Source organism: Macaca thibetana, chromosome 15 (genome assembly GCF_024542745.1).
Source record: "Macaca thibetana thibetana isolate TM-01 chromosome 15, ASM2454274v1, whole genome shotgun sequence".
Classification (NCBI taxonomy): domain Eukaryota; kingdom Metazoa; phylum Chordata; class Mammalia; order Primates; family Cercopithecidae; genus Macaca; species Macaca thibetana.
The window spans coordinates 19,271,181-19,287,140 of NC_065592.1; the positions used below are offsets into that span (position 1 = coordinate 19,271,181).

At 42.1% G+C, this 15,960-nt stretch overlaps 1 protein-coding gene across 7 annotated transcripts in view; it reads left to right on the plus strand.

The window, feature by feature from the left end:
- Positions 1 to 15,960, plus strand: part of CDK5RAP2 (CDK5 regulatory subunit associated protein 2) — a 191,486-nt gene that overhangs the window by 113,272 nt on the left and 62,254 nt on the right. For 5 of the 7 annotated variants that reach the window (XM_050761203.1, XM_050761208.1, XM_050761204.1 and 2 more), the window contains 4 exons: positions 2,418 to 2,513; positions 4,466 to 4,638; positions 9,218 to 9,635; positions 15,002 to 15,233. In XM_050761203.1, coding sequence (XP_050617160.1) covers positions 2,418 to 2,513; positions 4,466 to 4,638; positions 9,218 to 9,635; positions 15,002 to 15,233 — 919 coding nt within the window. The remainder of the gene's footprint in view (positions 1 to 2,417; positions 2,514 to 4,465; positions 4,639 to 9,217; positions 9,636 to 15,001; positions 15,234 to 15,960) is intronic. The other 2 variants (XM_050761205.1, XM_050761206.1) reach the window with 1 other exon arrangement.

Sequence of the window (15,960 nt, forward strand, 5' to 3'; positions counted from 1 at the left end):
TTTAAAGATGGGAAAGACTTTCTCCTAATATTTTATTATGAAAAAATTCAGACACAGCAAAGTGAAAAGAATTTTACAGTGAATACCCATATACTCACCACCTAGGTTCTATGCACATTTCCCACCTGCCCATCATCACTCTGTCTCATCTTTCTGATAAATTTTAATTGAAGCTGCAAACCTTAGTATACTCCCCCCAAGTACATCAGTGTGCATATCTTCAATAAATGCTTATAGTTAAATGAACTATAGAAATTGTAAGCCTGTGTTCACTAAGTTTTACAAGTGTATGTGCCTGTGTAAGGCAAACTCCTATCAAGAGCCTGCATGTCCTCTGTTGTCCAAACCCAGTCCCACCCCAGCTGCTCTTCTGATTTTGTCCCACTATGGATTAATTTTGCCTAGACCTTCATATAAGTGGAGTTCTACAGTATATTCTCTTTTGTATATATTCTTTTACTCAGCATTATGTTTTTGAGATTCATCTATGCTGTTAGTGCATCAAGTTTGTTCCTTTTTATTGCCAAGTAGTATTCCATTGCATGAATGGATTACATTGTTTATTCATTCTGCTATTAATGGACACTTGGGTAAAAGGTGATATGAGCATTCGTGTACAATTCTTTGTTGGGACATACTTTTTTTTTTTTTTTTTTTAAACTTAATGAGTACCTACGAGTAGAATTCCTGAGTCATAGGGTTATTAGTTTTATAAGAAATGCCAATGCTTTGTCCAAACCTTTTATATTCCCACCAACGAGTTTGATAGTTCCAGTTAGTCTTTATCACGGTGAGAATGTTACGGTAATGAGGGAAGAAACCAAAAGAGAAAGAGGGTTCCTTACCCATATTTATAAACTTTTATACCTCAGTAGGTATATTTATGCATGTCTAGTCTGTTTTGTGCTTGATAGGATAGTGGGATATGGTTTTTGATCATCACTTCTGTTTGATCCTGATTGCAGATTTATACGGTTAGATTGAATGTGTTCTGACCCTGGGAAGTTTCTATAAAAACTGAACTCAGTTGCCTTTGTTTTGTTTTTCTTCCAAAACAATGTTTTTCTTCTGAAAGGAAAATCAGAGAGTTGGACTGGAGAGCTATGGGGATAATTGACTAAATGTAGGGATTCAGAAATAAAACTTGAACTAGAACCGTAGGTATCTCACATGTACAACACACCCAACAAATGACCCAGTACTCCGTGGTTTCAGCACCTTCGGTGTAGACTATTTTGTTTTGTTTTTGTTTTCGAGACAGGGTCTTACTCTGTTGCCCAGGCTGGAGTGCAGTGTTGTGATCATGGCTCACTGCAGCCTCAACCTCCCTGGGCTCAGGTGATCCTTCTGTCTCAGTCTCCTGGGACTACGGGCATGTGCCACCACACCCGGAGAATTTTTGTACTTTTTGTAGAGACAAGTGTCTCACTCTGTTGTCCTGACTGGTCTTGAACTGCTAGGCTCAAGCAATCTGCCTGCCTAGGGCTCCCAAAGTGCTAAGATTACAGGTGTGAGCCACCGCACCTGGCCAGACTCTTTTATTGGTGAGATAAGGTTTGGTATAATTTTGACATGGCTTCGATTGGTTCCTTACCCGGGAGTGGCTGGCCACCTTTTCTCTCATTTTTAATTTGGTTAATTCAGGTGCCCCATGAATAGAGTTTTTGCTTTTCCGGAGAGCTGAGAACTGGCTTTCTTGAGAACTTTGTACCGTCCATTTTGTAGCACTCAGAAGCTTTGGGATTTACACTTCTTTGAAGCATTAGGGATTTATGCAGTCTTTATAAATAACTGTCCTTCATTTCCAAAAGCATAAAGTTATCGTCAGGCAAGCGTGATACTCTTCTCATTAGAGATGAAGACTTTTTGTCAGCAAAATGACAGTGTTGCCAGGACTGTCCATCTCAGAGGTGTGACAGTCGAACAAGAAGAGGTTTATGCCTTGTGCTAAATAGGAGAAATGATGCATAAATTGGGCACACCATAAATTTCATTTATTACTTTCTTGCTATTTGATATTTTCAATTCCATCAATAGCTGTTTTCCAAAATCTTGTTACTTTTATATAATCTGAAAGTGAATTTAGCAAAGGCAGGAGTGGCAGTGGCATACAGCATATTTAATTTCCGGCAGCTAAGGAAGGGCCATACAAGGGCAAGGGGAAATGTCTTTAGTTGTTTTCTTGGGGAATTTGTCCTTAAATTATGCTTGATCCAGGCAGCTGGTGTGATTCGCCACAACTAGCAACTCTAACTTTGGTTAATTTTTATTTCATGGCTTTGGCATTTGTTTGTTCCTCTTTTTTGTTTGCCTTTTGTTTTGCATTAAAAAAAAAAGACATCACTGACTTATTCATACATATTCATGCTGCACACTTTTTTGGGTTGCATTTTCACATCATTCCATGCTCCATGTAGCTTATGGCTAGCAAGGAGGATGAGGACACGATCAAAATTGGAGAGGATGACGAGAATAACTTCCTGAGTGACCAGCATTTGCAGCAGAGTAATGAGGTAGGAACCTTGCAGTTAACTCCTTATTTCATCTATTCCACTCTATGTCCAAACCAGTCTTCGAGTCTGGAATGAGTCCAGTGAGTTTTCTGTTCATTCTGCCTATATCGTGTACCTTTCATGTGCCAGTGGAAAGCAAAGACTAGGTCTCTTCCCTCTTAGAAGTTAAAAACTGGGTGACAGAGCCAGTCATGAAACATGAAAACAAGCGTATACTTGCAAATAAAAATGGACTTGTTATAGTAGAATAGCAGGCATTGGATGTTTGACCTGGACAAATCTTCAGTGAGCTAATCCAACGCATTTTATGAATTAGGAACTGAAGCCTTTGAGGAGTGATGATTTATTTGGGGCAGAGAGTAAATCAGTGATAGAGTTGGGATAAGAACCCTTGTTTCTGGACTGTGTGAACTACCAGATCATTTGGTTGAGGCGTAAAGACCTACTGATGGAACTTAGCTCCCCTTCCTAGGGGCGCTCTGCAGTCTCCTCATCTGGAACCCACATTACTGTCATTTGGGCATTGTGAGACTCTGACCCCCGTCCGCATAGAGCACTCTTCCAATCACATTGATACTGAACATTTGGAGCAAGCAGTCTCCAACCCTCTAATTCATAAAATGTGTGGGAGACTCCAAGCAGTGTCCAAAGTTGAAAGAACCCTAGAGACTGGGATGTGGTGGGGGTAAGATGCTACAGATTTGGCATTTTTGGCCTTCAGGGTGTTCAAGTTTGTGGAGTCACAAAGGGAAGATCTTCAAATATAGATAGTTTTAGAAAGCAAAGTAATTAAAAGTGCAACCAGATGAACCTCATTCGAAGTCTTAGCTTTGGCACTACTATCTCTGTGACCTTGGTTAATTAGTGTTTAACCTCTAAGCCTGAGTTTCCTCATCAATGAGGATAGTAATACTTCCTTTTAGGATTGTGATATTTAAATAGAAAGGCATGTAATAAGTGCTCAGTAAATAATAATTATTGTTTTTATTATTCTGTACGTTTCCTTCTTTGGAGGTTGCTTATTAGTTGGATTTAATAACTAGATTGGTGGCCAAGAAGACACTATAAATAACAACTCATTTGTGTAGGTCTTGTCTTCCATTTAAAAATCTTAATCATTTCACCAGTGTGGAGAGATGGGGGTGATGGCTAGTGTGTATATCTCCAGCAGTAATGAAGTCAAGAGGAATTATTTATAGACTGGTAGAAGAAATTTACAGCTTTGGATAGGGGAGAAAGAATGCTAATTGCAGCACCTCAAAGACATGCCCAGTACAGGCTTTAACTAGATGCATCTTTGGTACCACTCCTCTGGGACCCTCAGTGACCCAAGAAGGTGGATCCGTAAATAACATCTCCATGGGAATTAGGAACTCTCTACCTTCCTAATGAGAAAGATCAAAGCCATGTTAAATCGTATGTGTCTGTAAAGAGTAAGTCAGCTTTCTGATACATAATAAGGAGGATACATTGCAAGAAGAATATAATAAGCACTCAAATCATTGTTAATGACATGGGTTCCCTACTCTTCTTAGAAAGAACGTTCAAGGAGTGGGCCGTAGGGGTGGGAGAATGCATTTCCGGTGTGCACCTGTAGTGAGTAAGACAAGTAACCTGAGGTGGTCTCATTTCATTCTCCTAAGAACCGCGGGAGGTACCATTACTACCCCCATTTTATAGGTGAGGAAACTGAGGGTGAGGAGAAGTGATGTAAACATCTCTATCCTCTTTCTAGAACATCTCCCTGCGTTAAAGTGAGTACGTGCGCACCTGCGTGCCTGTGTCTCTCTCTCTTCCTCCTTCTCCTCCCCCTTTCCTTTTCTGTTTCTCTCTGGCTCAGTGTGTCTGGCTTATTTGCACTTACTCACTCACCCTGCATCTCCATCCTCTCTCCACACACCTGCTTCCCTTACTCCTTATTCTATTATTTGACCAAATACTTTTATTTGCAGATTACGAAAGACCTTTCCAAAGGAGGCTGCAAAAATGGATACTTAAGGCACACGGAGCCTAAGATTTTAGAATCCGATGGGGCCCACACACCTGGCTGCCTAGAAGAAGGCGTGTTCATAAACCTGCTTGCCCCTTTGTTCAATGAGAAGGCCACGTTGTTACTGGAATCCAGGTAGACATGAGGCCCAGACATTCCTTTGTTTCTCTAGTTCTAGGGGAGAACAAACTCATTTTGCTAAATGGGTTTAGATGATGGTGCTGTGTAATTTACCTGAGAGAGCTCCTGAAATGGCTTGGAAGGAATCTTGCCAGTCATGCAATTAAGTAATTAGGCTGCATGCTAGTGGCTGTGAGGGGACGTCAGCAAAGCCTCATGTAAGCCCATTATAAAGAGGAGAAAGGAAGCTTTCTTTGAGAATTATTCCTGGGAGCCCCAGAAAGGACTGCCTTGCTGTCAGCGAGAGGAATCAGCCCTACCGAAATCTCTCCCAGTTTCGACAACAGCTTAAAAAATATCATTGTACTTGTGATTCTGCTGTTTTTGTTGAGCTTGAATTAAAGTTCTCTTCTCATTGTATCTGTTGGGAGCCATTCCTATGTGAGGAGATACTACAGGTTGTTTTCCTTAAAACAAAAAAGGAGAAATATTCCGTACATTTGTGTTTTTTCAATTAATCCTTTGGGAGTAATTTTTCCCCCTTTCATGTTCTTCCTAGTCCATCCATAACAGCTGCTTGGGCTTTGGAACCAAAAAGAGCTGTCTTTTTATCTCTCAGTGCCTCAATTTATCTGATTACTTCTTAGGGTTGCTGTGGGGAGTAAGAAAAAAACAAGAAAAATGGCTGGCGTGTGGTGTGGTGCGTGTTCAATAACAGTTTTCAGTTCTCCTCCTGACTAGGTAGAGAAATGGAGCAGTAATGATTGCCCATGACTCTTGACAAGAGCCAGGAACACCAATATTTCTTGTATCATTGATGGACTAAGCCTTACGGGCGTTTCTTCAGCGGAAAAATGGGATTGAAGCACTCTGTTTTTGTGAGCTCAGCAAGCCTGACTCCTCCCCAATCCCTGACGTCTGTCCAATATTTTTCTAGCATGAGTCTTCTTGGAAGACATGCTCAGTGGCAGTTCTGGCTTATTATCACAAGTAGTTAGATGACCGTAGTAGTTAGTGCTTGGGAAATGGAGGATTTCCTGAACATCGTGATCCCTAATTTTACTTCAGAGTTAAAAGACACTTTTTGTGTGAGGGCCATGTGGGAATGTACTTGGGTGATGTGAATCAGGGAGAGTGCAGTGGGCTGTGGTAGGAGCGTGGTGAATTGGGCGGTCGGGGGAAATGCTTGCTTCTGGCAATGGAAGCGTTTCAGTCCCAGCTGAAATGGGAGTCAGAAAGGTCTGGAATCTCAGCTTTGCTCTGCCACTTGGTTGGGGGATCCTGAACCTTTATGAGCCCATTTATTCATCTGTAAAATGGGCTTTTAAAGAATCCCCCTCTCACAGTCTTATTGTGAGGATTCAGTGTATTTAAAGGATTTGGCACATGGTAAGTGCTTAGGAAATGTCAATTCCTCTTCCCTTATACCTTCCTCATGGCACAGATGCCCAGGAAGGGGATATAAACAATATTTGGGCTCTGAGAAGTCTCTTGGACTGAACCATTGAAAAGGTCTGGCTTACAGTTATAGCTTAATGAATCTGCTGTTCAGATTTCTAGCAAAATAACACTTGAAATATTTTATTTAATAGCACCACCACTTTAGTATATTATAATGGCCTCTCTCACCACCTTTTACTACCCATGTGTAAAGTATTTTTCCTCGGTTTTATTGTGTTGTTTGGTGGTGAGTAATGGTCTTCCTTTGGCTAGCCAAATAACAATTGTCATTATTTTTTATCTATATTAAAAAGGCGAAGGAAAGGAAAATTTAGTTTAACATCTCCTGAAGCTTGAAATGCCAGAAATATTTTGAAAGTCTGGGTTTACTATAGTTTGAGGTTGTTTCTGTTGTCTAGATAATTTCACATTAGAGGTGAAAAATGTACCATACTTTTAAATTTTGTTGTTAACCCCGTTTTGGTGTGCTATAGCTATTTAAATGGAGTTGACTCTGCCCCCATCTAGATAATAGAAATCTGGATATGCAGAGGGCCTTCTCCCTCCCCTCAGAGGGCTCAGTGGGAAAGATAACACAGGGGTGCCTGTCATTGCCAGTGGCAGCAAAGATCGGAGGAAGGGAAGGTCAGAGTATGTTAAAGGAGTTGTAGAGTACAGCCTGACTGTTTCACAGGGTTTCTAGAAATAGAACAGGTAGTAGAAACCAAAATGAGAAGAAAAAAGAGCTAACACCAATGAGGACCTTCTGTCCCCTTCTTTTGCTGACTGCCAACCACCTCACCCAGCCCTGCATTTTCTTTCTCCTGGGAGTTAGCAACAGCTTTCCAGCTGGTCTCTTCTCTCTACTTCCCCCATTTATTTTCGCATAACTTTCTGTCCCAGTTTCATAACTCTGTCTTCTTATGATCTTTTCCCTTTAGTTTTTAGATGATTTAAACATACTTATTTAAAAATCTTCTTCAGATTGCTTTATTGTTTCTGTTTCCTCAATTGTGAAATCTTTCATTAGGTTGTTGTCTTTTTAATAGCCCTCTTCTTACAGCTGTGGGTTTTCTCCCCTGTTTCTGATCTTTGGATACTTTTATCTTGATTTTTGAGCCCTATAGTGTACCTTACACTGTTTTTTAGGTGTGCATATTTTGTAATCATTACTCTGTGATTAGACCAGCATGAGGGGAGCTCGTCTGTGTGTGAGGCCTCTCTGTCCATTCTCTATGCAGCAGCAGCCAGAGTCACCTTTCTTGATTTTTTTTTTTTTTTTTTGACACAAAGTTTGGCTCTATTGCTCAGGCTGGAGTGCAGTGGCACGATCTCAGTTCACTGCAGCCTCCTGTGTTCAAGCCATCCTCCCACCTCAGCCTCCCGAGTAGCTGGGACTACAGGCACATGCCATCATCCCTGGCTAATTTTTTGTATTTTTTGTAGAGATAGGGTTTCGCCATGTTGCCCAGGCTGGTCTCGAATTCGTGAGCCCAAGCTGTCTGCCTGCCCTGGACTCCCAAAGCGCTGGGATGATAGGCGTGAACCACGACGCCCGGCCTGGAGTCACCTTTCTGAAGCACGTGTGTGACCAGCCCGGTCCATTGCAAGGCCTTTCAGTGGCCTTCCTTTTTTTTTTTCTCAATGTGTTGTACAGGACTCTTCATTTCTTCCCTGCCCATCTTTCCAGCTCACCCCTTCTTCGCCACTTGACTCTGTTCCTGTTGCTTTCCATGCTTAGACTGTTCCATTTCCCCTCCTTGAGGCTTCCATGCTTAGACTGTTCTCATTGATGTTAGAAACCCTCCGCTGTCGTTCTCTCTGCCACCCCCAGTCTGGGGCACTCTGGGATGGTTGCCCTGTAACCCTCATAATTTGTTTACATATGTTTCTCTAAAACCAGTCCATGTCCTCCTGGGACAGTTTTATATCCCCAGTGGCCACTGCAGTGCCCAGCACAAGAAACACACAAGGGAGTCTTCTTGAGTTACTCCACCTGAGCACCATTCCAGGTGTTTTACATGCTGGCTTAGTTTTGCTTCCCTGGAAAGCAGAGCCTGAGATTCGGATTAGAGTATAAGGGATTTGTTTGGGATTTGACATCAGGGAGCAGGAATGAGGGCTCAGGGAGAGTAAGACAGGAATGAAAGCAGAACCAATAAGGGTGCAGTAATGATCTGGTTACTGCTGGGGACCCTCTAAGGGACTGTATATTACTGTGCCTGTGTGGTCCGTCTGAAGGATGGGAGACTGGGACATTTACGCAACAGCTGTCTTCTCCCACTGGTTGAGAGTTTCCCCAGAAATGGAAACTGTTTCACACTTCCACACTGCTTTACTGGCTTGCTCATAGAGCTTTGGAAAAAGCCCCAAGGCAGCAGAGATGTAGAGGGTGTTTGAGGTGGGACTGTGTCTATGGGAACTGTCCACGCAGCAGCAGCTGAAGTCAGAGGTGTGCCAAGGGTATGTGACAAGGAGCATGGAAAGTATCTGCTGCCTATACACTTATCTCCTTTAATCCTCATAGCTGTCTTGTGGAGGAATACTTATCTTCTTTTCAGAGAATTGCGGAGTTAGAATATGAAGGGATTTGTATCTGTCTTCAAAACCAATGCATTTTCTACTATGCCTGTATACAGATATTCCTTCATTACCACCTCTTTGTTAAGCACCCATTGTGCACCAAGATGGATTAGGTCATCGATGGACTAGCCAGGTTGGCCAGATTAGTCTAAAGCCATACATGCTCCTGGATATAGAAATGGGGCCAGGGCTAGGAGGTTGGCTGGCGGGGTAGAGTCAGGGAGGACCCTGTAATTGTCATGGACACCTTATAATCCTGTTTTTTTCTACCTGGGCCCAGCCTGCATTCACATATTCATGTGACCCAACCACTTGCTGTGTACCTTGTGTCAAATTAATTCTACTCTTCTTATCCTTGAAATGACATGGTAGTACCTGCCTTGTTTGGTTGCTGTGAGGTTACACAGGATAAAATACTGGATGTGGGTCCTGGCACGTTGTGGGTACACACTGTATATAGTTTTGATGCAATCTGGGCAACAGTAGGTGGGGATAACTTGGGTTACTGGCTAGGGGACAAGGCCTAGCAGAAAGCTTGATTCTTCCACTTCCTTCCCTTTTGGAAAAACAGGCCAGACCTTCTGAAAGTGGTACGGGAACTGCTTCTGGGACATCTGTGCTTGGCAGAGCAGGATGTTTCTGGAGAACACCTTGGTGGTAAAACAGAGAAGACACCCAAGCAAAAAGGTGAACTCGTCCATTTTGTCCAAACCAACTCATTTTCCAAGCCACATGATGAACTGAAGTTGTCTTGTGAGGCCCAGCTAGTAAAGGCAGGCGAAGTGCCCAAGGTGGAGCTGAAAGATGCCTCAGTGCAGACTGTGGCCACGGAGGGCGACCTGCTCAGAACCAAGCACGAAGCAGTGAGAGAGGCTTGGGAAGAGAAACCGATCAACACTGCACTCAGAGCAGAGCATCGGCCAGAGAACCTGCCCGGGGTGCCTGGGTGGCAGGCTGCCCTCCTTTCCCTCCCTGGTGGGACCAATAGAGTAAGTTTTTCCATGTATTAATTATGTACTTACTTTATACAAACAAAAAACTTTAAAAATCACCTTTAATCTTACCACTTTCTTCCCATTTATATGATGAGAATGTCCAGTGTCTCTCTCTGCTTGCACTTACCCTAGCCTCCACCCAGAGCTATGTGTCCTCACTGACCTTCCCCTGCCTCTCCTTCCCCTCACTCCCTTTGTCTGTCTTCCTCCATCTCAGCCCTATCTAATTTATCTGTATATTGTGACATTTATGTGTTTTCCTTAGAAAAAACACATGTGAAGTCTTGTTTATACATCTGTCTATAGCTGTCTATTTCATGTTATGAGGAACATCTTTCCTTGTAATGGCTACATAAGGTTGCATTGTGAAGATGTCCCAAAATCTATACAATTTTCATTGTATTGATGAACATTTGCTTTTGCAGGTTGCAGTCAAATGGTCATAACCTGACTTCAGGGATAGGGATGAGAACCTAGGTTTTATCTTGTGCAGACTTTGTGTAGGAGAGGTATTATTCTGAGGGCTTCCTCTATAATCTTTTATCCTGACAACACTCATCAAAGATCTGGAAGCCACACCCCATGTTCCTGTTGTTAACCAGTGGTTGAGCTGAGACTCCCACTGTACCTGACTGCACAGCCACACCCTTTCCCTGGATCAGGCTACCTTCCAACCCTGGTGGTGTGAAATGATAAAGTCTGGGTTTGTTGAGTGAATGTTTGCATGTTGATTTTCCTTCAGCTTATATACTGTCTCTAAGCCCTGCACATCCTGTCAAATATGCCAGATTGTTAAAACCAGGTTCTTTTGGCAATGTTTGATTGGACCCTTATGAAAATCCTCTTGAGGTCATGGCTTGAACCCCCCACCCCTGCCACCCTACGGCCAAGAATCCCCATAGAAGGGAGATGTGTTCTGGGAGAGAAGGAAATAGGTCGTGTTTCTAATAGTGGTTCAATGAAGGCTGTTGATATTCTTGTTTCTGATGGGTGTTTTGTATTTGAGAAATCAACTGTACACACTGCTTTATAGCATCAGAATGGAGAATTAAGTTTATTTTCTGACCACTAAATTACTGCTTTTGCGCATACAAAAGAGAGTTAGATATATCATTAGCAAAATTGCTTTTGATTGTTTTAAATTATGCACCAAAACTGTAATTTCTAGAAAAGGGTTTTCTAAAGATATCAGTAGAGACCAGAGAGAGAGAGAGACAGAGAGAGAGAGAGAGAAAGACAGAGAGAGAGAGAGAGACTGCTGTTATATTAACGGTACTAGAAATGCAAATTTGTGCAGTTTGGCTAGAATAGAAATGCTCTCATCTGCCCCAGCTCCTTCAGTTTGTACCTGTATATCAGGAAAACTAGGTGTCTTTTGTTTGTTTGGTTTTTTTGTTTGAATTTTTCATTGTGTGAGAGATGTTATTCTGTGTTCAGGAAAACTGGAGAATTGAATGGACTTAATTTCCCCCAAATGTATTAAAATAGATATTTTTTTAGTTTGAAATTATTCCTCTTGCTATGTCTTCAAAAGGAAGGAAACCGTATTTGTTTATTATTTTTAGTATCTGTTAGGGATTGTGCTTGATACTCTGTGTGTGTCTGTGTGTATATATATATACATATATATATAATCTCACTTAATATTCTCAACAAGAATATGAATTTGGTAGGTATTACTTACATTTTACTTTTGAAGAAATATTGGCTCAGAAAACTGTCCAGAGTGACTTAGCTGTTAAGTGGAGTGATAGGGATATAAACTAAAGTCTGGTTTTAGGTGCAGACAGAGATACTATAAACCTGCCTTTCTCTGGGAGAGAAGAGCCCTCCCATCACCACCATGGCCTCCAGTCTATGCAAAGTAGAAGGAAATTTAATGATATTCTTTGTGGTCTTTGGTAGTTAAGGAGTTGGTAATCCTATGGCTTACCTCTTTTAATAGGAGACTCTGATACCCTGTTAAAAGGAATATCACTGCAGCCCGAGGGTAAGACAAGGGGACCAGATATCCTTCCAGTTGTTTAGTTATAGAGACAAGGAGACCAGGTATCCTTTCAATTGTTTAGTACAGACAAGAGGATGGACTTTACTGATATACATGTGTTTGCATTGGGCCTAGCCACTTACCTGCTTTGAGTCTTTGGCAAGTGTCTAGTACAGTACCTTGTACGTGGTAGGAGCTTGGAGTGTGTGAGTTCCTGTTTCCCTTCCATTCCTAAGGAAGAAGTTCCAATGTGACATCTTTAATAATGTGGTAGGTGGGACTCTGTTCAGAGTCCATAAGGTAGCATTTTGTGTGGTGTTATTTTAGAACGAGCATTAGGTTGACTGACGGCAGTCTTCCAGCTTGAAATTGGCTTTGGCATTTGTGCACTTGCAGATATCTTTTCTGCTGCCATATGACACACAGATTTGGATCCAGGAATAAAGATTGGTGGAGACTGAGGACCAAGCAAATGATTGTTGTTTTCCAGCCCTCTTTGCTGAGGCGTCCACCTCCTCCCACGTGGTCTCCTTTTGCCACCTCAAACTGTTCTTATCCTTGAACCTACTCTCTCCTCTTACCTGAAATTTCAGAGCAGAAAGCATCTCACTTTTCTGAACTGAGCACTGGACCCTGAAGAGCTAGTCTTAGGTCTGACTCTTGAACCTTCTTGCACTGTGACATTGGACTAGTTGTTTGACATCTCAGTTCTTCATCTGGAAAGTAAGCATGATAACATCTCTTATCCTGTGAGTTCTGTGAGTGCAGAGTTCACTTCAGGATGATGGGAAAGTGTGCTTGAAAGCATTTTATATCCTAGAATGTTCAAGAAGGGGCCCTTACTCTTCTTTCCTTCTTAAGAGACCTCAGTGATCTCATTTCTTGGGTCCCAAATATTTTCTGTTTTCTTCTTGGGTTCCTTCTCCTCTGCTATTTAAAAACTTAAAAAAAAAAAAAGCCTTATTAAGATTTAATTCACATATCATCCAATGCATCCCTTTAAGGTATACAATTCAGTGGGTTTTTTTGTTTTTTGTTTTTTGTCTATTGTACAATTTAGAGTTGTACAACAGTTTTAGAACATTTTCGTCATCCCAAAAGAAACCTTGTACTCATTAACAGTCACTTCCCGTTTCCCCCCAACTGGCCCACCCCAGCCCTAGGCAACCATGAATCTACTTTGTGTCTCTTTTGATTTGCCTATTCTGGATTATTTTATATAAATGGAATCATGCCATACGTGGTTTTTGGTGACTAGCTTCTTCCACTTAGCATACTGTTTTTGAGGTTCATTCACGTTGTAGCATGTGTCAGTACTTCATTTATTTTTATTGCCAAACAGTATTCCATAGTGTATCCATATGGATATACCGCATTCATTAGTTGATGCACATTTGAGCTATTTCCACTTTTGGTTGTTAGAAATAATGTTGATATTCATCTACAAATGTGGGGGTGATAATGTTTTTATTTCTCTTGAGTATATACCTAGGAGTAGAATTGATGGGTAAGATGGTAACTCTGTTTAATCTTTTTGAGGAACTGCCAGACTGTTTTCTAAAGCGCCTGTACCCTCTTTACATTCTCACCGGCAGTGTGTGAGGGTTCCAGTTTCTCCACTTCTTCATCAACACTTGTTGTTGTCCTTTGATTATAGCCATCCTAATAGGTATGAAGTAGTGGTATTTTATTGTGATTTGATAGACATTTTCCTTGGTGACTAATGATGTTGAGCATCTTTTCACATGCTTATTTGCCATGCACATATCTCCTTTGGAGAAATGACTATCAGAGTTTTTACTCATCTTTTAATTGGATTGTTTTTATTATTGAGTTGTAGTATTTCTTTAAATATAGTCTGGATTTAAGTCCCTCTGCCCAGCTTTTGAATGTTTAAAATTCCCCAGTTGAAAGAGACCCCCATTTGGCCTCTTAAGTTATTGTTTATATGTTCATTCCACAAATAGCTGTTGAGTACCTACTGTGTACTAGTTCTTATGCTAGAAGCTATACAGAGAGTATGGCCAAGATATGCAAAGCCTCTTAACCCTGGAGCTTACAGGTTGGTGCAGAAGATAGACAAGGGACAGATAATTTCACAGGCATTTAATTAAAATGATAACTAACGTTCTCTGAGGGGATATGTAGAGGACAGTGAGTGTGTAATAGGGAGCTCTGCCTTGGTCTTAGAAATCAAGGCCCATTTTCCTGAGGAAGGCCCATTTGAGCTGAGTCTTAATGAATGCTATTAGAGTTAGTCGGGGAAGTGGGAAGGAGTGAGTGTTCTGGGCAAAGGGGTTGGCATATGCTAAGGTCCTGAGGTGGAAGGAAGGCATTTTGAGGGACCAAGGTCATTGTTGTTGAAGAGCAGGGTAAAGTGGAAGGGGGTGTAATTTAGGCTGTAGGTCCTGCAGGACTTTGTAGGTTGTGGTATGGACCTTGACCTTTGTCTTGAGAGAACTGGGAAGCAATTAAAATAGTTTTAGGCAGAAGAGAGGAGTAGTAGGTTTGTCTTTTTGCTGTAGCATGGAGAGTGGCTTAGAGAGGGCAAAAGTGGACGTGTGGAGACCGCCCAGGAGGCTGTTGCCATGACTTAGGTGAGAACTAACAGCATCTTGGAGTTGAGTGGTAGCAATGGAGGATGAGAAGTGTTGAAAGAATTGAGAGACAGCCTGGGACTTGTAATTAATGGACCCTGATGAATGGTGAAAGTGGGTGACAAGAATAAAGGGAAACTTAAAAATTATTTCCATGGTTCTAGATTGTGTAGTAAATGGATAGTCATGTGATTCACCAAGACAGAGATTGTTGAAGTGGCATAGATTTGCAGTGGAGGCATGGGGTGATGAAGCTGAAGAGTTGAATTTTCAGTTGACTCTGTAGTGCCCATAAGTCATTATGAATGAGGATGACTGGGAGTTCTGAGCCTGGGAAATATCCACTGGGTTGGCAACTTAGTAGCCACCGAAGTAAGGGGTGATTCTGGTGGACTAGCAGGGGTTGATAGGCCAGATTAGATTAGACTGAGGAATGTTTGGGAAATGAGGAAATAGATAAGGAGCAAAATAACATTTCCCAGAAGATCAAGTTGGAAGAAGAACTGCCATTTACGGAGCGTCTGGATTGTCCAGAGAGACAATGGGCCAGGGCCAGGAGGGTGGCGAGGAGAAGCTTGGCCCTTGATGATCAGGGGAGGGACCTGCCAAGATACAAGCTCTTTGGCTGGTGGATAAACATAGCTGCCATTATAGGACTGAAAAGTCTGGGCAGCCAGTTCGAATTCTGTTTTATAAGGCTGGCATGAGAATGTTGACTGTGCAACCAAAGGAAGTGTGTTCAAAGTGTATTCATTGTTGCATATGTGTGTTTTCAGGAGGCTAAGAAGTCCCGCTTGCCAATCCTAATAAAACCATCCCAGTCATTAAGAAATACGTATCGTCTCCCTGCCACCCAGGAGGTGGTGACGCAGCTGCAGAGCCAGATCTTGGAGCTGCAGGGGGAGCTGAAGGAGTTTAAAACTTGTAATAAGCAACTTCACCAAAAGTTAATTCTGGCTGAAGCAATGATGGAGGGGAGGCCAACGCCCGACAAAATGTTGCTGAATGGTAAGCACCAAGAAAATGTATTCCCTGTGAGCTAGACAAACGGCTCGATAGAAAACTGCTTGAAATGTCAACCTTGTTGTTTAGAATTGCAATAAGTTTGAGCATAAATTTCATGAATTGCAGTGATTAATCTTGACTCTTGACAAATGCACAACAGAGGGAACACAATAAGGAGAATGAATCCATTGCTTTCATTTTACTCTGGAGTCTGGATAAAGGGAACTTGTAGTGCTCATAGGTCTGAGGGAGCACTGCTGCCTTCACTTAGGATTCTCTGCAGATGCCCCAGTTGTGTTTGGCTTTGTGGACACCTCTGGCGTGTGACGTCAGAGGTATGCAAGTGAGGATCTACTTTGCAGAGTTCTCTGGAATGTCCAGGCCAACTTGGGGCTAATTCCAAACCTTACTAACCTTGTGTCTTCCACTAGAAGTGACCCACTTCCCCACCCTCTTTGAACCTGCTGGCTCTGCTCTCCTGGGAGGCAAGACAACAGAAAGCCCCTGGGTTAAAATGTCCCTAAATAGTTAGGATCCAGAGACTTGGAGGAAATGTGTCTAGTGGCGTCCTCTAGTCTAGGACAGTGGTGCTTAGAGATTTTGGACCAGTAACCCTTTGAGAATCTGAAGAAAGCTGAGGGCCCTCCCACAGAATGATGCAGGTGAGCATATAAGTAGCATTTTACATCATTTTCTCAGGGCTCATGAATCCACAAATGTGCATATGTTG